The sequence below is a fragment of the Poecilia formosa genome, unplaced genomic scaffold (genome assembly GCF_000485575.1).
Source record: "Poecilia formosa unplaced genomic scaffold, Poecilia_formosa-5.1.2 Scaffold340, whole genome shotgun sequence".
NCBI lineage: Eukaryota > Metazoa > Chordata > Actinopteri > Cyprinodontiformes > Poeciliidae > Poecilia > Poecilia formosa.
Genome location: NW_006800279.1, coordinates 351,575 through 376,867, shown reverse-complemented (window position 1 = coordinate 376,867; position 25,293 = coordinate 351,575). Strand labels below are relative to the sequence as shown.

Genomic DNA, 25,293 nt, shown 5'->3' with positions numbered 1-25,293 from the left:
TGTGATCATTAGAGATGGTCTCCTGCGGGGCGCTGAAAAGGCAACTTTTTATTTATATTATGTAGCATGATAGTGGGTGTAATCAGAGAAATGCAGAGTTAACAGTATTGTGGGTTTTTGAAGCTCCTGCTCTGATCAGAATTAACGGGAACAAACTTCATCGGTACCGATCCATGAGTCTGCACAGCTGTTGCCCTGGAGTTTTAGATGCTGTTCCTAACTGTGTGGGTTAAGGTAAAAAGCTGGAAACAAGTGCTGGACTTTCCGTTCAGTTCCTCTTACCCGGACAGCTTCATCAGCTGGTTCTGCTGGTTCTGGTCCTGTAGCTGTGGGGCTGGAGCCGCTGGATTCCCCATCCTGCGGTTCCGAACCTGGCTGCCAAAGCTTCCCGTGAGATCCACATTATAAACCATGGGCTGTCCGGACGGGCCGTGGCGTGTAGAGATGGAGCTGAGGCGCACCCCGCCTTCCCCAGGAGCCGAACCGGGGCCCGACCCCGGCCCAGGCTGCAGCACGTACAGCCTCCTGAAACCGCTGCGACTCTGCTGCCGCTCCACCGACTCGCAGACAGGGGAGAGGAACAAGCCGACGGAGAAGAGGAGGCCCCATATAACCCAAACCATGTCCACAACTGTCCGGGGAGAGGAGAAGAAGTTAGTCTGAGTCCGGTTCCAACTCCTTTCACTTTAGGCGAGCTGGGAAAACTTGGGTATTCCTCAGTATGTTCAGGTAAGCAGCGATTTCCAGCCAAAGTTACCGTTCCTCCAGGGGCTGGTGGGGGGAGAAAGTGTCTGCTTATTAGAAAAAAGTTTTAAATGAAGCAGGACATGTACGGCCAGAAGAACCCAGGGCTGTAGAAGCGCCGCCTGTCTTCTTTAAACACGGCCTGACTCGGTTTGCAGTCAGAGAAGCTGAGAGGAGAACTCCAGCAAAGTTCCTCAGTTGGAGGTGAACGGTGTCAGCAGGGGCGCGCGCAGCCTGCCTCCAGACATGACGTCAGGAGGGGGAGCCTACACGCTAACCCCAAGAACGCTTTTTGGGAGTTTCTTAGGGGCCCAGGAGTGTCAGGGGACCCGGACCGAACCAAAAGCCCACACCCACACAGACCGGACCCACCCCATCAAAGCACCTACCCACATGCGTCCATGTCTCTGTAATGTGATACTGACTCCCAGCAAATGAGCGAAAAATAACTGGTGAGTGGGTTTCTTCCCAAAAAACGTCACTGAAAAATGTTCACTGGGTCAAGACTGAGCAGGTACAGACAGACACTTCCAGGTGGTGTTTGCTGTAGTTCCTTTACCTCCCTTTAAATTATTTTCTTTCTAAAACGTTTTATGTGGCAAAGAGTCAACAGCTCAGGTGTCATGCAAATTGCCAACGCTGATATTGTGATAGAAATGTTCAACAGTCCTCGCTCTAATAAACAGTAATATTCCACATACTAGAATAATATTAGAAGTTGAAGTGCAAAAATCTTCAATAATGAATATTATTGAAGACCAAGTATGAAATGAAGCACAGAAACAGGCAAAACAATGGGAATAACAGCGGTGGAAATCAGATTATGTCATGGAAGGAGACAGTGAAGGCCAATGAATCCAGGGAGCTACGTACACACAGAGGCAAGCTGAATAATGACATGGGCAGCAGGTGATAGGAAAGACCTGTAGCAGGTAGCAAAATTCGACAGGATGACAGGAACAGAGGAACGCAGGCCAATGAACATCTTGTTCGGCTTGCACTTCTTTCTTTGCGGTGGGGGAAAGCAATTTCTGGTAAGCTTCATAGCATTGAACTGGTGAGTTCCATACGTCACAGGGAAACATCAGTGATTGGGTAAACCTTAGCAGGGTACACGCCTCCAGGAAGCATTCGTTTCTCAGGACTCCAGATGCTCTGGACGAAGCACATAGCATAGGAGAACAAGGGCCTGGTTTTTATCAGGCTACATTTCGGTACAACTGGTAACCAAATCCCCTGTGGGTTCCATATTGGCTAACTTCTGAAATACTAAAGGAAGCTGATGGATCCAATTTATTGTCAAATTATTTTTGTTTTTCTTTGTTTATTGATTAAAAAAAAGCAAGAAATACAAAACATATTTCATTTCTATGTTTCTAATGTATCTAAAACATGCAGGGCACGCCAAAGTTGCATGTTGATTGTCTAGACGACTAGAACATAGTGAAGGAAGAATCTAGTAGTTAAAATACAGGCACATCTTCAATAGAACAGTCAGGACAGCCATGTTTTCTGGTTGAAAACTGGTCTTATTTGTGCTGACCTCTCACAGTTATCACTGTGATGTCATGTGATCTTATTTAGGCCGCATGAGAAAGTTTTTAAGGAAACAACTTCCTGTTTGCACATTCCTCCATGTTTGCTTCCTGATAGTTCGAAGCATGTTAGGCAGATCTTGGCAGTGGGCCCAGCTGCTGGACGTAGAACCCTGAAGGTTGAGTGTAAGCAGAAGCCAGGACCGACTGGGTCACAGCTTTCTAGGGAAATAAGACAGAGGCAGCACAAGCGCTTTGTCAAGCTAGTGTAGAAAGATACAGCATGCCTCAGAGGAAGACTGCAATCAGATGATGAAATATTTTTCATTTTTAAATGTGGTCAGAGAGTTCATTTTAATGGCTCAGAGACTAAATTCGTTCAAATTAACCATGCTGGAGAAAATCATCCTCCAGAAATACGCTCTGGACTTTCTGACAGTTTCCTGCTGACAGTTCTACTGTCTGATGAAATATGGATAAATCCTGCGTACAGCGTGTATTGAAGGTAACTCTTTACAGAGTCACATGTTTTTTTCAATCTAAATACATACTAAGTTATGTTAAAGATATGCTGACCTGTTTCCATGGAGATAAAGTTTCCTTTTCCCCCACAAACTCACTCTTCTTTTCTTGGAAGATCCAAATGAAAGGGTACAAAAAATCTCCTCCACACATTGCTCTAAAACTTTGAGCCTCGAATCCTCATACTGTACGTCTATGTATGGCATACTAGCGATCATGGATAATTTAAATACAGCATTTTTAATGATATATAAAATACATCATGTCACACCATCTTAGTTCCAGACCAATAGTGATAACATTACAGAGACAACTGGTGATGTGGCTTTAACCATTGGGATGCATCCAAAATAATCTGGATGCAAAAGAGGAATCTTTTTTCAGTTCATCCAGAAAATATTTTTGTAAAGAAAGTGATACTAGAATGTTTTTTTTTGTGCAGGCTAGTATTCCTTTCTTTATTTTCTTCTTTAGATTGGAAATATCTTCTTAAACTGAAATTTCTTCTTCACATTTTCTTGGAGCAGAATGAAAAAAGTCTTCCTAATGAACTTGAATGTATTGAAAGACAGGATGTTAGAATAATTTCAAGCTTTAAGTTTCAAACGCTGCTGTTATTTTGAACACAGTTCTACTAATACAGCAAACATTTTATCAGCTGAGGGAGGAATGGGACAAAATTCATCTATAAACAATGGGAGAAGTAGTTGTCTTCCCTCTCTCTCTGCAGGGAAGAGAGAGAGAGATTGTTTGCTTACTGTGGCTCTACGCAGGGGTGAAAGTAGTTTTAAATTCTTGCCAGTGTTTTGACTATCTGTGCTACCTCGTCAGATTTTCCTACCATAGCATGGATCAATAGTTATGTCTATCTGTTGGTGCTACGTGTCTAAAACTGCTACCGTCATGTTTACAAACCAAAAACGGCTTACTTTCACCCCTGGCTCTACGTCTTACTGATAACTGAGATATTGGATGGACTCCTGATGGAAGCAGAATTTTATTTTTTGCAGCCTCATATTTTTTTTTCCTTATCTGCCCTCGCTTTATTATTTTTTTTCCTCATCTAAAGAAAGGGCAGCACCTCCCACGATAGCTGCAGCTTGAGGCTCCCGTCTGCCCATGCTATTCCTCTGTCCTTTTTTTGTTCTTTAGATGGTGTTTCTGTACAATGACAATAAAGGCTGATTTGGATTCCTTAAAGCATAGATGGTCCGGCACTAACTGGTCTTCCTCCCACTCTCAGCCGCTGTACAGAAGGATCTGAGCGTGAGGATGTCTGAAACACTCTGAGGAACATCAAGAATGTTTTGGAGGTACCATGAAGCAGAACAGGCAAAGCTTTGTGTCCTGTTATTGGAGCGCTCCTCTGGACGATGACAGAACCGCAGTAAATCACCCTCACAGGATTTATCCAAGAATAGCCTTCAGGAAATTAAATTATAATAAGGAGATTAGTCACTCGTGCTTTATGAGAGATATAATGTGGCGATGAATGAAATGGCTTGAATTAAGGACTTAATGAACCTTACCTGGATGTCAGTTTGTTGTGCTGAGATCTGCCTTAGTAAATGGCTCAAATTGTCGACTTGAAGCAACATTAAGGATTTATTTGTTGCACGGTTTTTAATTTCCTCATGCTATAATAAGACCTGTTTCGGTTTTGCATAATGGCTTCTTAAATAGCTCTTGTGTAATCTGACCTGAGACAAAAAGCAGTCATCTTTATCAGTCAGCTGCAGTACCGTCTATCTTGGCAGCAGAGGCAGAGGCTCTATGGACTGGGACGTACATGATCCAATAAACAGAGAGATCCAGAGAGCTTCCTCCTGCCAAAGCTTCGGAAGGTGGAAATGGATCTAACTGTGTTGGAACTGCAGAGCTCAGAAAGCAGTCTGACTGCTGGAAGATTATAATAGATTTGACCCATTCCTCCTGACAGAACTGGTTAAGCACCCAAATTTACTTTATGTGCAAAGGTCAATTTGAGATCAGGGGCTTGTGACTTTTCTAACTAATTTGGTTGTATGCCGAGTCACTGCCTCTTTGGAAAACCCTATTGGGTCCAATCTTTACCTTCCAGGTTGAGATGTTGCTTCCATAGTCCAACATAAGTTGCCTTACTACTTGTGACGGTAAACATTCCAGCATCAAAAAATAATGCTGCCACCCCATTACTTCAAAATTATTTTTAGGGCTGTACACTTCCTGCTTGTTCCTTGAAATTTAACATTGGTCATTATGGGAAAACCAAGACAAAAAATTAGGACCTTAAAACTACAATCAGACTTTGTCTTTGCTTGAGAGCAATGGCTTCTTCCTCACCAAGTGACCTTTCAGCTGATGTCAGTCAGGGCATCTTTTCAGTGTGGATAATGACACTCTTGCCAACCTCAGTCAGCATCTTCACAAGGCTTTCTGCTCTTGTGTGTCATCAAAACAAACTTCTCTCTGGGACACAGAACCCAGGGTCTCTCCCAGTGTAATATAAGCCTGCCAATCCACCAGGCTTTACTTGGCCCCCTACCAGGCTAAGTGTTTTATTTTAAGTAGATTTTTTTTTTTTTTTACAAGTAACAGTGACAGTAAAGACAGCTTGATCTAGGTCTATAATTAACACATTGAACTGGGTGTGAGGCTGTCCCTGCACCTCCCCTTTGGCTTCATATGCTATTATTTACAAATTATGATCTCAACTTGAGCACCTCAGAATTTTTGTAACTTTGAACATTTTTTAACACAAAAACACCAGTGGCAGCTACTGGACTGCCATAGTGTCCCTACCACGGGGCTAAGCAGGTTTTCTGTGGGAAAACCCTGGAGAACCCATCTACTTCCTGAACCATCCCAGTGTTCAGGGGGAATGCTGGGGTTGTTTTTTTAATTTACCAGACCATCTGGTAAATAATAATAATAATAATAATAAACATAGTTTAGCACCTACAGGTTCTGCAGACAGAAAAACTGGGGAGCTCAACTAGGGAAGGTTGGGGAGATTTTGTAGCAAGTATTTAATATTCTGGCATTCAGTAAATGAAAAGAAGCCTGGTATCTAAGTTGACCTTTCGTTTGTCAATAACTGGTTTCGACTTCATTATTTGCAGAATGAAGAATGAACACATGAAGCATTTAATTATCAAGTTTACTTCTTGATACCTTAAAACAAGCATTTACATTATATTGTGGACATGAAGGTATAAAAACGTCATGATAAAGATGCAGTTTGCATCACTGGGCCTGGTTCCGCAGCCTCCCACTCAGCTCCTGCAGATCTGAGATAAGCCGTTCCAGAGCGACAACGCCGTCCCGTAGATCGGCATGGACTTCACCAGTCGCAACATCTGTGTGGATTTGCTGCAAGACCACAATGCAGAAAGCATTAAACATGTACTAGTCTCCTTATTGCATTACAGACAATCAGCTGCATGCTACTGTCATTCCAACCACAGTTACTGAGTTCAGCGTTCACTCCAAACTGTATTAAGTGTCTGCTGACTGAATGAACTCTCAACCAGAAGTGAGTGTGTGTGTGTGTGTGTGTGTGTGTGTGTGTGTGTGTGTGTGTGTGTGTGTGTGTGTGTGTGTGTGTGTGTGTGTTCGGTGACCTCAGGAAGTCACCTTGGCTTTGGTGGCTAGACTCCGGAGGCTGAGGCGGCTGGACGACAGCAACTGGAGAGATTCTGCTGGATTCGTCTTCTTCTCACTGCAGCTGATGCTCACTGAGAGACAGAGGCAGAGAGGCAGGGGGAGGTCACAAATGTTACTAATGAAGCCTGTTGCATCTGAATTGGAAATCAGGGCTTGAATACAGTGGGCACAGTCTAACTGGTAGACAGCTTTGCCTGGATGGTATCCATGGGTTACCAGTAGAAGTGGGGACCAGAATATGTATTTGTTACTATTTTGGAGTATTGTAACTTTTGTTCTGAATGTTCTGAAAAGTCACTCAGGTCTTTAGCTGTTTTGAAATTCTGCAGGTTTTTTGGGGGGGACTTCCTGTAAAATCCAAAGTAGAAATGAAAAAATATTCACACACACATTATTCCATAAGAACGTATGGCTCACATTGTCCCCTCAGAGCCCTTCAGTTTCAGTCTGCAAGTTCACTAGTGACTGCTGGTGTATTGAATGCTACGATGAAAGGCAGATCTTTAAGACTTTAAATCTTAAACTGATTAGGTTTTGTGTTCTGCTGTTGGGCTAAAACTAGGAGGATCCAATCTGAAATTCTTTGCCAAACCTAAAAAAAAAACCCATTAATAGTACATAAGCAGATTTATGAATGCAGTATGACAGCATGGAGGCCAGAAGGTCATCATACAGAGAAGAATCAGCTAAAGTAACCACCTACCTGTTAAAATAGGAAGTAAAACAAAAAAGATTGTAACAAAAACAAAAATTATTAATCAAAGGAGTCAGACTACAGACTGAAAATGATATTTGAGCGTTGTGATAATGAGAAGATGCCAGGCTCAAGCTGAGCTTTTAGCAACAAGCCCTCAAAAAAGTCAACTGTTGGAAAAACGAGATGCTGGTGTCCAGGCTGTTAGTCACCAAGGGATCATGGATGAGTTTGAACACGTCAAGTTCCTGCTGTTTTATACAGAAGAGGAAGTTATGAAAAGATGTGTATGTGGAAATGAGACATTTTTATTCATTTTTATCCCCAATGTGTGGGATGATTGGGCCAAGAATGGTGTACTGAAGAGTTCATCGGTTACTGCAAGGTTCCCAAATCATTTCCTGTAAATGGTCCCAAAACATCATCCCTCCACCACCATGTTTACCAGCTGGTGTTGCTGCTTTTTCTCCAGACATGGAGCTTCACATTATGGCCCAACATCTCCGTTGTTGTCTCATCATTGCACAAGAAATTGTTTCAGAGGTGCTTCATTCAGATGAAACGTTGTGAGCCTTAGTCATGTTGCCATTTTCTCCCTGATCCTTTCATCTGCATTCTGTCCTTTTGATGAGTGGAAAGTGTGAACAGTGGTGATGTACACACACAGCTGAGTGTGTTCTCACCTTCTCCCATGGTGATTGCTCTTCTGATCACCTCCTTGAAAAGAACAGGGTCCTTCTCCCAGCCGCTAGCTTGAACCTCACAGCGATGAGCTTTGGACAGGAACTGCAGAGCCTGGAGACAAACACAAGCCACGCCCGCTGACCTCACCACACTTTCTTTTTTTAACAAGTTCTCTCTGGCTGACTGGCGCTCAGAATTGTTGTTCGAGTATCAAGGTTGATCCACTTTCACAAGTGGAGTATTACAGCTTTCTATCTCTCTTTATCTCTAACGGTGGGCGATACCAAACTCATGTTGTGCAGAATTGAAAAAAAAATGGATTGGTACATTCTCACTTGTTGGTACATTCTCACTTGTAGCCCTTTAATTTTAAGATGGACTACAAAGTTTTTATAATGTAATGATAACAAAACAAAAACCAATTACTGACCCAATTATTTAACACAAAGAACAAAGCAACGCTGAGAAAAAAAAATCCAGCAATGAAATATGAGGAACAAAGCTCCAGCATGAAACCAACCTTGTCGTTGTCGTCTGGGTTTGAGCTGCGGCCGCCACCATACAGCATGGCGTACTGCTGCCATATTTCAGCGTCGCTACTGTGGCGCGCACTGACACGGCCAAGAAGTTCCTTCAGTTTCGGGGTCAAGGTTCCTGCCTGCGCCCCCTGGCTGTCAGTCAGATTCTCCACAACCGCCCTGACCAGGATCTGAAGAATCTACAAATGGGAAAAAATTTCCTGACTATACAAGCGGACAGAGATTTAAAGAGGAGGGGCAAAGTAAACAAGGTGGATTAGCATTGCTTGTTAACTACAGATATGACTGTGAAGTGTTTTAATCATGTCTCACTCTTGGATGCAGCTGCTCGGCAGTGGAAACCCATTCCATGAAGCTGTTCTTGAGTTAATCTCAAGGCCACATGAAGTTTGGAGGTCTGTAGTGACCGACTCTGCAGAAAGTTGGCGACGTCTTTACACTATGCACTGCAGTATCCGCTGACCTCGCTCCGTCAGTTTACATGGCCTGAAACTTCCTGGATGAGTTGCTGTCATTCCCAAGCATTTCTATTTTCTTATAATACAGCTGACAGTCGACTGTGGAATATTTAGGAGCAAGGAAATTTCACGACTGGAGGTGGAACACCTGATTCCGATAATTTGGATGGATGAGCAAATACTTTTGGCAATATGTAAGACTGACATTCTGCCAGTGAGCCGGTAACAATCAGTGTCTCAGTCACCTTAAAGTCCTATTAAGAAAGTTGGAAATGCTTTCACAAATGTACATATTTAAGCCCAATAATTTAGCAAATAAATGAGGTGCAGAGAACAGATGTTCTGCCACTAATTATGAAGTTAGGTGGGATAATACTGAAGGAATTTCATTTCATTTCACTGGCCATCCTCCCAATTAAGCAGCAATGAAGTTTTACAATGTGAACAACATACTACAGGGAAGGAAATAGATTTATTGAAGGCATTGTTTTGTATTCTGACTGAGACTATATCTTTCTCTCTGAGTCAATGTATCTAGTTAAGCTAAACAATGTCTTATGTACTGAATGTCCAGAACTGCAAACTCTCCAGAAACAGCTTTTTCTGGACAAAAAAAAACAGCTGGAAAACACACAAAACTATTCATATACGCATTTAAAATACTTTCTCGATGCTTGATGTTAACGCAACATGCAGAAATCGACAGGTTTTAAGTGTTTAGGAGGTCAAAGGTCAAACTAACATCCTGGCTCGCTACAGAAAACCGCTGCTTCTGTAGTGTCAAACACAGCAGCAACAGATTTATCTAACGAGTTTCCTACCAAGACCTACATTATGTTGCTGCTCATACTGCTCCCTTATGAAGTAGAGCTGTAAAGTAAAAGCACTCTCCAAAAACAGCCGTTTCTGAAGAGTTTGGTGACGTATGTCTTGGATTCAACAGTTTCTGGAGAGCAGATGTGAGTTTACAAAGCTGACGGTTCAGGGTTTTGGTGAATGCTCCGTTTTATTTATTAGGACGACACAAAGTTTCCACTTAGAATGCAACCACTGTTACGGGAGTAAGAGAGGCTTCTCCTTCAGCTGCTGTTAATGACTTTGCATCATGTAACCACAGTGCACAAGATTCATTCAGGACAGAACAAACAGCTTTTTGTTCAGACCCAGGTTTAGTCTGATGGCTGTGTCACACAGACAATATGGAGGGGAAGCCAAATCTAACTGCTTAGTTCAGAAATTAAATGTATAACTTTTAAAAACTAATGAGAAATCATTCTTGCTGAGGGATGAAGCTCTTTACCTGGACATCTTTGTAGTTTTCCCTCAGGTCCATGAGACGGTGGTACGCCTTGATGGCTTCAGCGAAATCGCCGATGTCAATGCTGACCACAATGAAGTTCTCCCAGATCTGCCAGTGCTCGTAGTTGCATTTCAGGGCCTCTTGCAGGGTTCGAAAGGCTTTGGTTCTGTCAGCCAATGAAAGGAAGCAGAAGAGCCCCGGATTCAACCCAACAGGTTAGGAGAAGCAGTTCAAGAAAATAATCTCTCTCAACTGCCTCTTTTGTCCAAATCATGTAATCAGGATTTTCTTTGTTTTCACATTTTCAGCCTGAAAACTTCAATGGTGTATTGGGGACTTTATGAATAAGAAAAAAAAAAAAGGAGTGCTGAACTTCCACCAAAAAATCTTAGGTAACCGTAAATCACGACAAATCTTTCAAAATACACAATTTAAAAGGTTTATAGAGGTTGAAGAGAATCCAGAGAGGATCTTTAAGGTTCTGTTCTGTTTCAGGGAAAACATTCCATCGTGTTCCTTGCTTGACGGTTGTTGTGAACTTCAGTTTGAAACCTACGTTTTCTATTACGATGCATTAGTGCCATTGTAGACAGAAACAAAAACAAAACAAAAAAAATAGGAGTAGTACATTTTCTAGAGAAAAATTTGGAAGTTTCCAATGTCAAAACTTTTCAAAAACATCTGAGATTGATCTCAAAATTTCCCAAACTTTTTTTTTTTTTTTTGACAGAAAGCCTTTTAAGATGGTGTATTTTGAAAGATTTGCTGTGATGTACTGTTACCTAACAATGTGACCACAAAAAAAAAACGTCTCCTCATCATTCCACACAAGATGTCGAACAACAGCTGGTCAAAGCAAACATTTGAGGTGAGGTCAGAGTGTGTCTGACGCTGCCGAGTTGGAATTTCAACACAATGATGTCAGAAGTTTAGAGAAAAGCTGCCAGATGAACTCTACCTCCGCCGGTCATTTGCCGAAGGGACAGCTGCAGCTTCGCTTGCATTCCAAAAAAGTCTCAAACCTATATGTGTGTATGTATGTATATATATATATATATATATATATACACACATGCATACTGCATACATACTCTGTACGTATATGATGATGATGATATTTTATTTGTTATTTTGCTTTATTTGAAGTTTGCTCGGTTCTGAGCCGTTAAACCCGTTTACTGGATTGCCACACAGAGACTGACCTGAACATGAGTCCACTGCTCTGGTGTCCAGTGGTGAGGAGTTTCACACTGATACAAGGTTTGAACATTTGGCTTCTTGACCATATAAACCTTCCCATAATGCTCCACTGGGGCTGTTGTGGAGATAATCTGAATTGATTTGGTTCATTCGACCTGTTCATTTCTTAAACTGTAACCGAACTGAAACAATTGGAGTTTGATGCCGTTTAATGTCATTTTAAACAATAATATCACAATGTCATATTTTCCTAATATTGTGCAGCTTTACCTGAATGTGACCTTTGAGTTGATACCTTTTGCTAACAAGTAATCCAAGCCTGCCGCCGTATTCTACATTGTTTTTATTTCCATCTCCTATTATTCTACTTGTGTGAACCCATCTTTGTGCGTAGCTGTTTTATACAATATATGCTTTTTATGGGATTTTCTTCCACATCGCTCTGTGCTGCAGCAGCAATGCATACATTCCTCCTGGGGAACAAAGGATCATTCCATCCTATTCTCTTGCCTGCCACCTGAATATCACTGATGCTCCTATGAATACTAACAAGTTCAAACATGTCTTGCCTGGGCAGACATATTCAGCAGCTCCCAGACTCATACTCACTTCATCTGGAGGCGGATGTAGGCTGTGGAAAGGTTGTTCCATGCCTCTGCATTCTGAAAGAGGGGTGAGTGAGCAGGGAGGGGGGAGGAGGGGAAGAGAAAAGAAACATTAAAGATGGTTTGAGGGCAAGGCAGAACCATTTCCTATCCAGAACATGAATTTTGAAACTGGGGCCTTTGAGATTCTCAAAGGACGTTGGAAAAATGAAGTGGAGGGAATTAAACCAGGAAGCAGCACTGGTGAAAACGTACGCTGTGATCCGTTCACCTCTTAAACTACAACATACTGATAGCAAATGACGTCACTGCTGCCCGGACGTTCAAACAGAATGGTGACATCTGAAGAGCGTGCAACACTGGGAAATAATCGTGTCCTGGGAGCATCATTTCAATATCCTTTGACACAGAAGTACAGTGTGGATTGTACTTGTGAAGTTGGCCCCTCCCTCTCTATTCTCTGGCTCAGATTTAGCAGCTGTACAGACCAATGTGATTAATTTTTGATAAAAACAGATATGGGCAATTTCAAGGCATTTTTGATGAGGGAATAACATAACGTGATGTAAAACTTAAAAAAGCAGATTTTACGTAATACTTCTTGTTGAACATTGTGTGTCTGTTAGTAGTTATGATTTTTACATGTATACAATCACTTTTTTTTTAGTGTATTTGTAGTTGGTAAATGCTTGTTCTGCTGGCTGTAACACTAACTACACCCTGGTGATATTAAAGACACCTTGAACCTTGAACCCAGATATCAGCTCCACTGTGGCAGCTGATTAGAGCATCAGGCTGGGCTGAAGGACTTAGAAGCTCAATCACACACAGGAAGATAGCCCTAGGACGGACCAGGCCTGGAGCCAGGAAACCAACAGGTCATGATCAGTGTGCGATGTTTATACACTTACATCTGGCTCCAGCCCCACACACCTCTGGAAGGCTCTTGCTGCTCCCTCATAGCCCTCCAGAGCGAAGTAGGCACAGCCGAGGGAAAACCACACGCCGAGCTGCAAGAGGAGGGAGAACCGGAAATCAGAGCCAGTCTGAGCGTCAAGAGTAACAGAGTAATTTTACTGGACAATAAATTGTCCCAGAAGTTATTGCGATAAAAAATAATATTGTTGCTTTGACACAATTTTCAAGCACCATAATGGTAATGGCATGATAATGCAAGAACACACTGTCCAAGATGAATAAACTTTAATTTTAATGAACATTTAATACTGGAAATGAAAGACATTCTGAATATTCAAAATAAACAACAGAAAAAAAACATATAAAATTAATTAGATCTGTGTAAACAAAATTGACCTTCAAAAAAAAGGGCCAGTAAAGCCAAAACACCAGATTGAAGACTCTTATCACCCAGTTTATGGTAGAAAGAGAAAAACGATAAATTTTGGAAATGAAAATTATTGAACTCATTTTAATTTATCATGCGATTAATTGATGTATCGTTTATTGTGACAGGCCTCAACTGCATATGGAACAAAGTGAGAAATCTCTCCGATTACCTGCATGGTGTTGATTTTCAGCGACTGCTCAAAGCAGTCCACACACTGCTGGAAGTCCTTGGCCCGGAGGTGCAGCAGAGCCTTGGAGCGCATGGCTCTGGCGCTCCTCCGTCCAGACAGCTCCCACGCCCGGTCGTAGTACTGATGCTCGTTCAGGATGTCTCCAAGCAAACAGTACAGACTCGGAGTCTCCTTCTTCTCCAGCTCTCTGCGCACAATCTCCTCAGCCTGAGCAAATGGTGAGACGAGAAATACAACATGGCAAACCGGAGAACAGTGGCTGGTCTGCAAGGTTAAAGAACCAGCACATAAAAAAAGAGCTTTTATCTGAAGAACATCCAGCATAGATACAGTGAAAGAGCAAAACTAATGATAAAATAGATGTTTTCCTGCATCAGCCCCTCTGTTTATTGTGATTTTTTTTGCAACCAAAATCAATAATTTCGTGAAGCCACTTTAGGATATTTCCTAGGAATTTTGTAATGCTTTTTTTTTTTCGTCACTAAACCCTTTCTCAAATTTACGCATAAAGGAGAAGATGCGAATAAAACTGTTCTAAGAACGTAAGTAGCTCGATATTGTCACTCGTAGATTAAAAATTTGACATCAAGTAAGACTGAGGGAGCTGGATGAAGAAAACTAAGAAATATTGCCACCTGCAGGTGGGAGTTAGCAGTCACGTCAATATTTTTGACCAATTTTTGCGGGAAATTTGCAATGAACTCACAATTATGCATTAACACAGAAAAAAAAATGTGGGATCTGCTGATTTATATGAATTTCCACCATCATGGAATTGCTAAGAACTGGAGGGACTGCGCTATGGAAAACAGTTATGAGTTTAATGACTAAAGTCTTTGTATGGTAAGCTGGTTTATAATCCCTTGCTCCAAGATTTCAGACATCTAATGTCCTTAGACCTTTGAGATAAATATTTTCAGAAAAAAAAAAACATCCAACTTGTTATTGGGAAGTACTGGGAAGTCTTCTTAATAGTTTCTTCCCCTTCATTGTACTGGTATCAGCTCGTTGCTTTTATTGCTGGTTTCTGGTCTATCACTAATTTGTTTTATGAAGTTGACTTGCTTGTAAAAATATTTTCAACAACCATGTTTACAGAGACCACCTCTGATTAGAATGCCCAGTCAGTCAAGTTGTCCTCAAAGCTCATCTGCTGTAATCTGAAACTTTCAATTTCATTTTTTTCTTAAAGTCTGAATTAAAGTGTTGGAAACATGGGAGAGAGGGCAGCTTTATCTGAGGCTGATCATCAACCAGAGGGCTTTAGCACCAGGCTGGACTGCCTGGAGCTGAAACTAAAAAGACACGCAGCACACAGTGCGGGTGCTCTGAAGAAAACTTATCAGAGGTCCGGCATCAATGATGAATGGCCGTGCTGCACAAATATCTGTTAATACCGCAAAGAAAACAGGAGGAGAGGAGGTGAAGGAGGAAGAGTCCTGCAGACAGAAACATGACATGACTGCAGTCCATTCACAAAGGTCATTCTGTTCCCTGGAGTAGATCCAAACCTCGATTCAATACAAAGAGAGCTGGAGGAAGATACACACCGCTGAGCAGCGCTCAACATTTCTATTGTCCAGGAACATTACTGCTCGCTACCATGTGTCTGAGTGAAAGAAGAGGACAGCAGTGGAAACAGGAGAAGCAACATTGGATGGAGACCAAACCACTCCAGACAAATGGATTACCTTGTTGCTTTGGAGCGGAGTCAGAGCATAACAGACTATTGGCTGGGACCACCACAGCCAGGGCAAAGGGGGGGAAAGGAGACTTTCATTATGAGCCAGAGGCAAGCAGGGTAATCTAATTGGAGAGACAAGGGATGATGTAATTAAATAAAAAGAGCTGGCAGAAAGCCCAGATGGCACCAAGAGCTCCGGACCTGAGGAGTCGGAGCGAGGCCAGGGATCAGAATCAGCACTTATGTCACGTCTGCACATCTGCACTCTGAGCCTGCGTCCGACAGACAGAGCACTTCCACCACAAGCTGACAACAGCCTCATGGTCGTGTTTTTCATTTAGGTAGATGTGGAAATAAAAGCCTGAATCTTTATAGAGGCCAGGCATCAGAGCAGAGTTCAGGTTGGTCTCGTATCTTCCGGTCAGAGTGATGAGTACTCTAAGCTCTGCTTTAAAAACAAAAGAACAGCTGGAACAGCTTGAGACGAGTCTGACCTGAACAGCTGGCACTTCAAACAGAAGATCTGTGGGAAAAGTCATCACCTGTTTGTTGAGGTTTGTTTTTTTTAAATCCAACAAAAATGAATGTGGATTTAAAAGAAAAAGAAAACCCAAAGACAAAATGGTGACGTGATTAAATAATACCGGAAGAACTTCTGAGTAAGGACGTCATTTTGAATTTCTAAAAACATCCACAGAAATATGGGCCAGGGGCAGATCCTAGGGGCAGATCCTAGGGGCAGATCCTAGGGGCAGATCCCAAACAACACCACCTGCACCGAGCTGGAAGACCTGATGGGGGTTTCCAGATAAGGACCATAACACAGAATATACAATATAAAAGAACACACAAATGAAGAACAGAATAGGTCTTCATAAGGCAAATAACAATAACAAAAAAAATCACGGTATGGCCAAAAAAATCACCACCTGGATTTAACTAACTAATATCCAGCACAGTAACAAGCCTCCGATTGGAAAATCACTGGCGGCAAGTTATTTGTAAGTTATTTATACAATGAGTAGCTTCTTATTTCTTATACAACCCTGTAGAAAGACACATCCAGTTGTCATGGAGAGTCTGTTGGTCAGATAAATATCTAAGGAGAAGCAGGAAGTAAACGAAAAATGTTAAGAAATATCCAGCACATTATTAGAAACTGGAAGGAAAAGGGCAGGCCTGCATCTTCCAGATCAGACGGCACATTAAGTTGTCTGACTTCCTGGCCCGGTGCGTCGCTGAAAGCAGTAGGGTCAGGGAGAGGAGCGGTCCCATCGGGACAAAGTGTTGGGTATTAAACGCTCTCTGGGCTCCACCAGCGACGACGCAGCGACAGCTCCCCAAGCGGGCAGACGTCCAGCTGGGTGTGATCTGATTGGACAGGCTGCACTAATCTCTCTCAGCACAAAGACTGAGCTGCCTGGGATCTGACCCATGTTACAGCAGTTCATCTGGCTTCAAGCAGGAACAAGATTTTTTTTTTTTTTTTTAATTCAATGTTCCGAAACAGAAGATTATGCATGAGGTGTAGCTAAAAACGAAATATAGCTGAGACTGCATATTTACATACGTTCTTTAAAAAGACGCTCATCATCTAACATTAAATTAGTCTAAGTCTTTCCTGTTTCAGACTGGTTAGGATCAGAATAACAGATTTTTTTTTTTTTTTTTACCGATTTTTCTAAAGTTTTCTAAAGTATATGCATTCCCACAAACTTCTCACAATGGTTTGCTAAAACATTCCTCCATACAGGACTGGTGTCAGGTTCTCTCTAACACACACCTTTTCAGCTCTGCTCACAAATCTTCTACGGCTTTAAGATCAGGGCTTTGTGATGATGGTCACTTCAAAAATATTGATTAAGCCGATTTCTGTTAGAGTCGGTCTCCATGTAGAAAGCCCAGCTGTAGCCCAGCTTTAACTGCCGGTGTACTGCGATGTTGTTTTAAAGCTTCCACATGACAGAGACGACACCTGTGATGTCATCTCTCTTACTAGGTCTACCAGTTCATCCTGCACCAAAAGTAACCACAAAAAGCCATGATGCTGCCACCGCCGTACCGCCCTGTTGGGACTGTGTTCTCTGGGCTTTTTAATCCAAATGTAGCAACAATCACTTGACATTGGCTTTTAATCCTATTATGCTAGTTTTTTTTGTAGCATAGTCATATTATTTTTAGTTTCACTGTCTGTGTGGATATCCACTTCCCCACTGTGGGACGATAAAGCATATTCTATTCTAATACGTCTCCCCTGAAGGGCAGATTTTTAAACACTCCTGAAGTCATTTTGAAAGTAAATGAAGTTGTTCAGGTTGAGAGACGAAGATACTTTTTGAGTGCGTGTGCATGTGTGTGTGTGTGTGTGTGTGTGTGTACCAGGTTTTTATATCCTTATGAGAACCTATTTCTGTCTACAATGTGGGGGTGTGGGGACCATTGCTCCTTGTGGGGACATTTTCTTGGTTCCCTACGGGGAAATGTTGTTTTTGGGTTAGGGGTTAGATCTGTGACGGTTAGGGTTTAGGATTATAGTTAGAGTTAGGCTGAAGAAAATGAATGGAAGTCGATATGAAATCCTCACAAGTCATGAAAACACAACTGCATATGTGTGTGTGTGCGCGCGCGTGCGTGTGTGCGTGCGTGTGTGTGTGTGTGGGCGTACCTTTCCGTGCTGGCCCAGCTTCTCGTAGCAGACCACGGCGTCCTCCCACAGCTGCAGCTGCTGGTAGAGCAGCAGAGCTGAGCTGATGCAGCCCAGGTCTATCAGCAGGCTGGCCAGCAGCTTCTGCAGAGCAGAACCAGCCCAAACCCCGTCACTCCACTCATTAACCTCTACTCCTCTCACCATCAACAGAAAGCAGCAGTCATCCTGATCTTTTACCAACTTATCAGCAGTAATAACACATCCTATGTTAAATGCACAGAACCATGATATAGGAACGCCAAGCGGTACAGAAATGAATGATGTTCTCCTCTCAGCCATAAAAAGGCCTTTGGTGCCTTGTTCCACGCCTGCTGCAGCTGATTGCTGCACTGCTCCCCCTCAGCCTCTGTCAGGTCCCCAAACACCGATGCACACTCTTCCATTCCAGCTTTATTGCTGGATCAGTTATTACATGCTGCCAGTTGCTGCCTCCTCCCCTCCCCACATCCTCCCCTTCCTTTTTTAATCTCCTCGACACGTCTTATTCTATCTATCACAGATTCTGCTTACTACTCTTATTTTACTTGCTTCCTTTATTCTGAGCAATGTAAAATTCCTCTTCGTAGCTCTGCTGCTACGTTAAGGTTCAACAAATCTCTCTTTAGACTTCACGTGTGCAGCAGAGCTTCCTCGCCGTCTGTTAGGGGTTGTTTTATAGGGTTCCACCGTAAGAACAGAAAACTCACTGAAAATAAGCTGAGGTTAGTTTCGGCTATGAGAACCAGAACTGTTTTCCACAGAACGCTCACTGAAGCCCGCTGCCAAAACAGGGCCAGACACTGAGACGTAGAGATGTGAATCTTTCAGAGTCTAGCGATTCAGTTCCAATTGTTAGTCAATTCAGAAACTCAGAAATCAATTTACCTGTTCAAACGCTCTAGAGATTCTGCTTCAATTATGTGATAACAGGTAAAGACAGTGTAGACAAATATACTGACTCCATAAGGTGCATCAAATACCATCAGATGATTTTTAAACAAAACTAGCTTTCTGCATATAAATCTGTAACTTAAATTACCTGCGTTGGGTTAGCTTAGCTACCTGGCTTTTTCTTAAATAAAAAAAATATCTCTTGTCTCTGTGGGCGAGAGACAGTGGCTAAGCGGATGCATAATGTGATACTCATAAACACGAGCGGCAAAGATGAACAACTTAAACTGATTTTAAAATGGATTTTTGAGAATTTTGAATCGATTCGGAATACCCAGAAATGGGAAGTGCAATTCTTTGTAGAATACATTTTTTTCTGCACCTCTACCGAGGTAATTCCTCCCACTGCAAAGGTATTTGACCACATGTGGAGTTCCCACTCTGTCCATGGTGTACAGAATCAGCCAATGATTCTGTCACAGTTATAATGCTTTATAACTGACAGAGTTGCTATGAAGTCCTTGGAAAGGAAGGGATGGTTGTAACTTTTGAGAGAGACTCATGTTTTCTACTGCTTTAAGGGTAAAGATGGGAAGAGACATCGGTGACGCCGCAACTCAACGTTGAATTGAGTTACGCTCACTTCAAAGTCAGAGGCATCTCACAACAATCAGGAGCAGGAGCACAAACTTCATACAGCAGCACAGAACAACGTAGTATATGTCAGGAAAATCGTCCCCACAAGGTATTACAAACAAACGCGCGCACACACACACACACACACACACACACACACACACACACACACACACACACACACGCACACGCACACGCACACGCCCGCACGCACACACAAACAAAAACTAGTCTGGTTCCTGGAAAATGTTCCTCTTGATCATTTTAGGCTGTTCCAACTCCCGTCCTGGACAGCTGCTGGCCTGCAACTTTCAGAGGCATCCTCTCGCCAACACACCTGAACCAAACGGCCGAGTTTTGGTTCAGCCGTTTGGTTGAACCAAAACTCGGTTCAACCAAACCATAGTTTCTTCCAACCAAGTTGGAAGAAAATATATATTTTCTTTCATCACAAAGAAAATATATATTATCTTTGTGATGATACAGAACTCTACTGTATATTCAGCTCTACAGAGGCCTGTCAACCAACCAGTCATCTGATTCAGGTGTGTGCAGGCAGGACAGCAGCTTCTGAGGACTGGAGTTGGAGACCCCTGCTCTAGTGGAAACACACCTAAAGATGACAGAGGGAATGATGAAGTAACAGAACAATGAAAGCCATGAAGTGTGAGTTGAGCTGTTGTACATGCCGTGTGTGTGTGTGTGTGTGTGTGTGTGATACCTGGACGGCCCATCTGGGCGGTACTTGGCAGCAGTAGAACACTTTGAGGCGCTCACTCACAGGACAGCTCTGGTCTTCAAAATGATCGACTATTGCCTGCAAGAGAGAAGAGTGAAAATGTTCTTCAGGGAACTGGGAGTGTTAGATTTACCCTGCTACAGTTACAGTTTGAAACGGCAGTTTATTGATTAAAGAGGTGATTGAAGCAGATTGAGAACCAATGAACTTGGAACCCTCACTGCATATGCCAGCAGAGAACACACTGCAGTTGGCTGCCGAGTATCGACGGGTTTCAGGGTCATTAGGTACTAAATGGGTGATGATCGGGAGAATTCACAGAGAAAACAGAAAGAACAGTGACAACTCTTTCAGACTGCAGCTGTTAAGAAGCTTCCATCTCATCTTTTAGCACTTCATGCCTTGGAAATGTGTTATATTTTTATAGATTAAATATCTGCTTGATCCATAAACTGCCTCACTAAAGGTTTCTGAGAACACGTGCGTTCTTCCTTATGACACGCGTCAATATCGGGGAATCTTAAGCACAATCATTTTGACCTTTTTGCCAATCTTCCCAGAAATGGATGCTCATCAACTCCCAGAGCCTTACCATCTACCAGGGATGTGATGTATGAACTTAATCATTTATTATATTTTTGAGACATTGCTAAAAAGGATAACCATTTTAAAATGCTCTACTTGCCAATACGTTTGTCACTCCGTGCATGTTATTGAGGCCATCAGTTGTTGACTGCACAGTCAAGAATTCTACAGCCATCACAAAGTTTACCATTTTGAAACATCTGAAACTGTTATTTAAACACGAGGTGATTTCTTCATGACTTCAACTGGTATATTTTGCAAAAAAATAAAATAAAATAAAATAAAAAAAATCATAAAATTGTTATTTTCTCAGGAATGGGTTTTTCTTTCTTTTTCTCAATTTGCACCCTGATGACTTGTTCCTGTTTTTGGTGGCCAATTACATTTTTTCAATATGGTGAAGACTTGGAGTTTGACTGCACCTTCTGGTCCTCAAAACCACTTCTCCATACCAACATTTTATAGATTCAGGTACAAAGGCCAAATCTGAAGCTTTGCAGAAATTAGAACATGCAAACAGTCAAGCAGTGGATTCAAGAGTTGGTAGTAGGCCAGGATTCCTCCACAATGATGTAAAAATTCAAAAAATAAAAAAAGTCAACAACACTGCCTACAACCACTTATTGATCCCATAGGGAAATTAAATAATCAATAGTTAATTTCTGCTTAGGTGTCAGATTACAAGAACCTCTGATCCACCCAACATGTAAGAGACGGTATGCAACCTTTGACCTGACAGATATGGACAGCAGTGTTGGGCTGCTGCTTCAGAAGTTATTTATTTCATTCATTCAGTTTAAAAGTTTTGAATGAAAAGGAGTGGTTTGAAGAAGAAATCTTGTAGTTTACCCCTTCTTTCAAAAGTCAATTCAGTGTACCATAAACAATGAAGCATAACTCAACAATCTATAAAAACACATCTTTACACAACCAAATGTATTTACATAAAAATAACAGAGAGAGAGGGAAAAAAAGAAAAAAATATATATTATCTTTGTGATGATACAGAACTGTACTGGTATACTTCATTATATCCTTAATATTACACTTTATTATTTTCTAAAAAGTAAAATTTTATACAAAGGAGGTAAATGATGAACTCGCAGCTGCTCGGCTATAAATGAGCAGGAGAGATGAGTGGTGAGAAGAAAGCACTAAGATGTGAAGCAGCTTTGGGCAAACACCTAGAAATAGAAAGCAACATGATCACTGTACGCTGACAGAGCAATCACAACAAACAGAAGTGGCTTTGTTACCAATGCACTTCAACTCGGAGAAGACACAATGAGTTGGGGAAAACCATAAAGTTGGAAGAAAGTGTGTTTCATGTAAACCTGCAACTTTTCTGGGAAACGGCACAGAAAACAGCTAATCAAAGGTTTTACTGCTTCCACCTGCTCTGTGCAGCACCAAGCCTCAGACCGGACAGCTCTGAGAAACAACCAAAACCAATCTGGGCTTCATTTGGTCCCACTTGGAGCACCGTAGCTGTAGTCCTCAGCTACAGTCACCGTGCTAGCCTAATAAATCCTTCAGCAGGTTTTTCATAATCCCATCCCACGTCTGCGCTCGCTATTTCTGGGATGTTATTGATCAACATCGAAAATAACATTTGGAGCTGTGGGGGATTAATGGTTTTGTTTGTGTGCAGGGTTGTTCGGAAAGAAGGAGCAAGGTTGCTCAATTACTCATCGGCACTGCGAGCCGAGCGAAGCTCTGTAACGCCGTCAGTAGCTTTCTGAAGCAGACACACATGTACACACCACCACACTCAGGAAAACAGATGTCCAAGGAGCAGCATTTGATTGAAATGCACCGCTTGTACATGGAGCATAGTTTTTTTTTTCTTCTATTCTGTTTTGCTGCTGAATATAACACATATATATATATACACATATATATATGTGTGTGTGTGTGTGTGTGTGTGTGGGTGTGTGTGTATGCAAAATGTACGCTGCACACTCATCGTGAGCTCCAGGTTTGAACTCATAATGAAGGTGAAGAGGACTTTCTTGTACTGCGCATGAAAAATGATAGAAAAAAGGACTGAAAGAACTGATGTATGAATCAGCAGATTGCTGCCATCAGGGTGTTTCACTGTGCTAAAGAACCAACCCTGATCTATCTCTTTCTCTTGCATTGAATCGTTCTGCTGGCCCATGATGACTTCTGATGATCAATCTCATCCAGATGCTGGTAGTAAATGACAATCAGTTGCTGAAGGACTTTACAGACATCAGCCGCCATCATTAGCCTGAGCGGAGATCTGGTTTGTGTGCCAGGAATTAACGCTGAAAGTTGGCTTTTGGTAACTGAATCGGCCAGGATGGGTTGGGTGGTAAGTCCTAGTTTGGACAAGGCATAAAATATTAAATATTAATGCTGTGTTCAGACTGAATCCATCTAATGTCTCAAGTTGACGCTTGTATACTTTGAAGTCAGACACTTCATAATCGAGAATCATATTGAAATCTTTGCTCTAGACGCGGGAACGAGCAAAGTGTGGAAAGATGCATGTCGGTTGTTTTCCTCTGCTGGTGTCTTTGTATAATGGCGGATGAAATTGAGCAAGTGGCTTTGCTTAATTTACTGAAAGAAAGAGAACGTTGTCGGGCGCCTCAGAGCTGTATGGATTCACCAGATAATTCAGAAGTTCTGAGTTTGGTGAGCTTCACCACCCACAGAAGCAGCACACTGATGAGGATCGCTTTCAGCTCTATTTTCGTCTCATCCAAGCCCAGTTTGTCGACTTGGTGCCCATGTGTCCTGCCAGGATATATATTACAGGCCACTATGTTACACAGTGGACTCTCTCTGATTGGTTGATGTTCCACGTCCAGCTGCAAATATTCATATTTTCCAACTCTAGCGACATCCGTCGCAAAACACATACAAATGTAAAAGGTGCATTAGATGTCCCCCTCTTGGCCGCCCCCTTACCTGAGTTTGCATCATGGCTCTCTCAACACACCGAGTTCTCCCTCTCTCTAGTTTGGTCCTGAGGCAGAGTGCTGTGACCTCCACAGACCAGAACTTTGGCTGGGACAGAATACACTGTTCCAAAGACAAAAGAGACGCAGAAGATTGGACTTATTTCAGGCAATCCTCACTTGAAAGGAAGCAGTTCAGGTGTAATGTGCTGATCTGTGACAAACTAGATTAACTTCTCTGGGCGCAAAAATTTTTTTGTTAATGTATTTAACAAACATCCCAAAACCTGGAATTCTGAGTATTTAAATGAATAGGAATAAGGTGTTACAGTTTGCAATAAATAGATTAAAAAAGATATACTGATGGTCACATTTTGTTGTTGCATTACAATGGAAAAAATGTTCAATTAGGAGTAGTGTTACGACACTGTGGAATTTTTACTTTGGACAAAAACATTGCTACTCTTGAGTAAAAACTCTAAACACTACCCACTGTCATCAGGCAGAGTAAAGAAAAAACAAAAAAAATGCATCAGACTCAGACACACCAAGAGTTTAAGTTAAAGGAAGACGTCTTGTTTGTGCACAAGCTTTGTTTTTCTAATGTCTCTCTCTGTCTGCTGAGCCATTTGGAACTGGAAGTACTTTGCCCCACGTCAGTAACGACTTACTGACTTGGTATCGATTGGTTTCATGGTTTTGTTTTTCCTTTAATTATTACTTCTGCCTGGATTTGTTACAAAGCAATTATAAACATATTTTTTTTCATTTTATTTTATACCAGACTTTGTGCCTAACTTGACATTTTTGCCGGCCTAATGATAAAGGTATTACTGAGTTGAACAAACTGGACTGTATTTACGTTTTTTTTAAATCACCTGTTTGACTGGATTAGCCTGGACTGAACTGAATTTGGACTGAAATTGACTCCATAGAGCTGGATATTCAGTGGGAGGACCTGTGCTGTGAACTGGTCTTTTACAAACTGAACCAAGACAAAACACTTTGAATGTGTGTTTTTCTGACAAAGTTAACAAGGAACATTCTGAAAGGTTTTAAATGAGCTTCCACGGCAGTCAGACATGTCACAGCAGTACGACCAGGAAACAGAACCTAGTTTTCATTTGCTTCATCCTCTCTGCACTAAAGTCTAAGACTTCTCCTGCTCACTGTAGTGAGAAATCGACAAGCAAGCCTCATTTAAAACACCTAATTATTAAAAGCTATTAGAGCTGCAAAGACTTTATCTGGGCACTGTGGTGATAAGCTGGTGTGTAATAGCCAGGCCAGCTCGGGGTTTCAGCTCTCATAGAGCTGATGAAAGGCTTCCAAGGAACGATGCAGGTGGGGTGCAGACATCCAGATGATTTACCCACAGATAGACATGTCAGAAAAAGACTAATGCCAGGATCATCTCTAATGACGGAATTACTCAACGATGAATTTCTACACACAGATTATTAATGACGACGTGAATGTCTCATGAAAGTGATCGATGTCTGTAGCGGTGATGAACAAGCACCGATGTTGTTTGTGGATGCTTAGCAGGTCTTGTAGGAGTCATTAGTGCAACAGTAAACTGTCCTAATTATGCAGTTATTCTATAGCTATATAAATCACTGGGTGATTAAAATCAAATGATGGGACATGGTCAGCATTTGTCACCCTGCTGTTCACA

At 42.0% G+C, this 25,293-nt stretch overlaps 2 protein-coding genes across 8 annotated transcripts in view; both read right to left on the bottom strand.

Annotated features, from left to right (window-relative positions):
• ltbp1 (latent transforming growth factor beta binding protein 1) overlaps positions 1 to 1,002 on the bottom strand; it is a 72,692-nt gene extending 71,690 nt beyond the window's left edge. For 4 of the 7 annotated variants that reach the window (XM_007573919.2, XM_007573921.2, XM_016661706.1 and 1 more), the window contains exon 1: positions 283 to 1,001. In XM_007573919.2, the coding sequence (XP_007573981.1) occupies positions 283 to 623 (341 nt within the window). In that variant the 5' untranslated portion in view covers positions 624 to 1,001. Of the gene's footprint in view, positions 1 to 282 lie in introns of all 7 variants that reach the window. The other 3 variants (XM_016661708.1, XM_007573920.2, XM_016661707.1) reach the window with 1 other exon arrangement.
• Positions 1,003 to 5,922: 4,920 nt separating this feature from the next.
• ttc27 (tetratricopeptide repeat domain 27) overlaps positions 5,923 to 25,293 on the bottom strand; it is a 51,066-nt gene continuing 31,695 nt past the window's right edge. Inside the window, exons 11-20 of the mRNA XM_007573918.2 lie at positions 20,083 to 20,178; positions 17,814 to 17,936; positions 13,444 to 13,671; positions 12,838 to 12,936; positions 11,931 to 11,983; positions 10,122 to 10,287; positions 8,345 to 8,542; positions 7,824 to 7,935; positions 6,417 to 6,517; positions 5,923 to 6,152 (exon numbers count right to left, since the gene is read on the bottom strand). Of these exons, the coding sequence (XP_007573980.1) occupies positions 6,027 to 6,152; positions 6,417 to 6,517; positions 7,824 to 7,935; positions 8,345 to 8,542; positions 10,122 to 10,287; positions 11,931 to 11,983; positions 12,838 to 12,936; positions 13,444 to 13,671; positions 17,814 to 17,936; positions 20,083 to 20,178 (1,302 nt within the window). The 3' untranslated portion in view covers positions 5,923 to 6,026. The remainder of the gene's footprint in view (positions 6,153 to 6,416; positions 6,518 to 7,823; positions 7,936 to 8,344; positions 8,543 to 10,121; positions 10,288 to 11,930; positions 11,984 to 12,837; positions 12,937 to 13,443; positions 13,672 to 17,813; positions 17,937 to 20,082; positions 20,179 to 25,293) is intronic.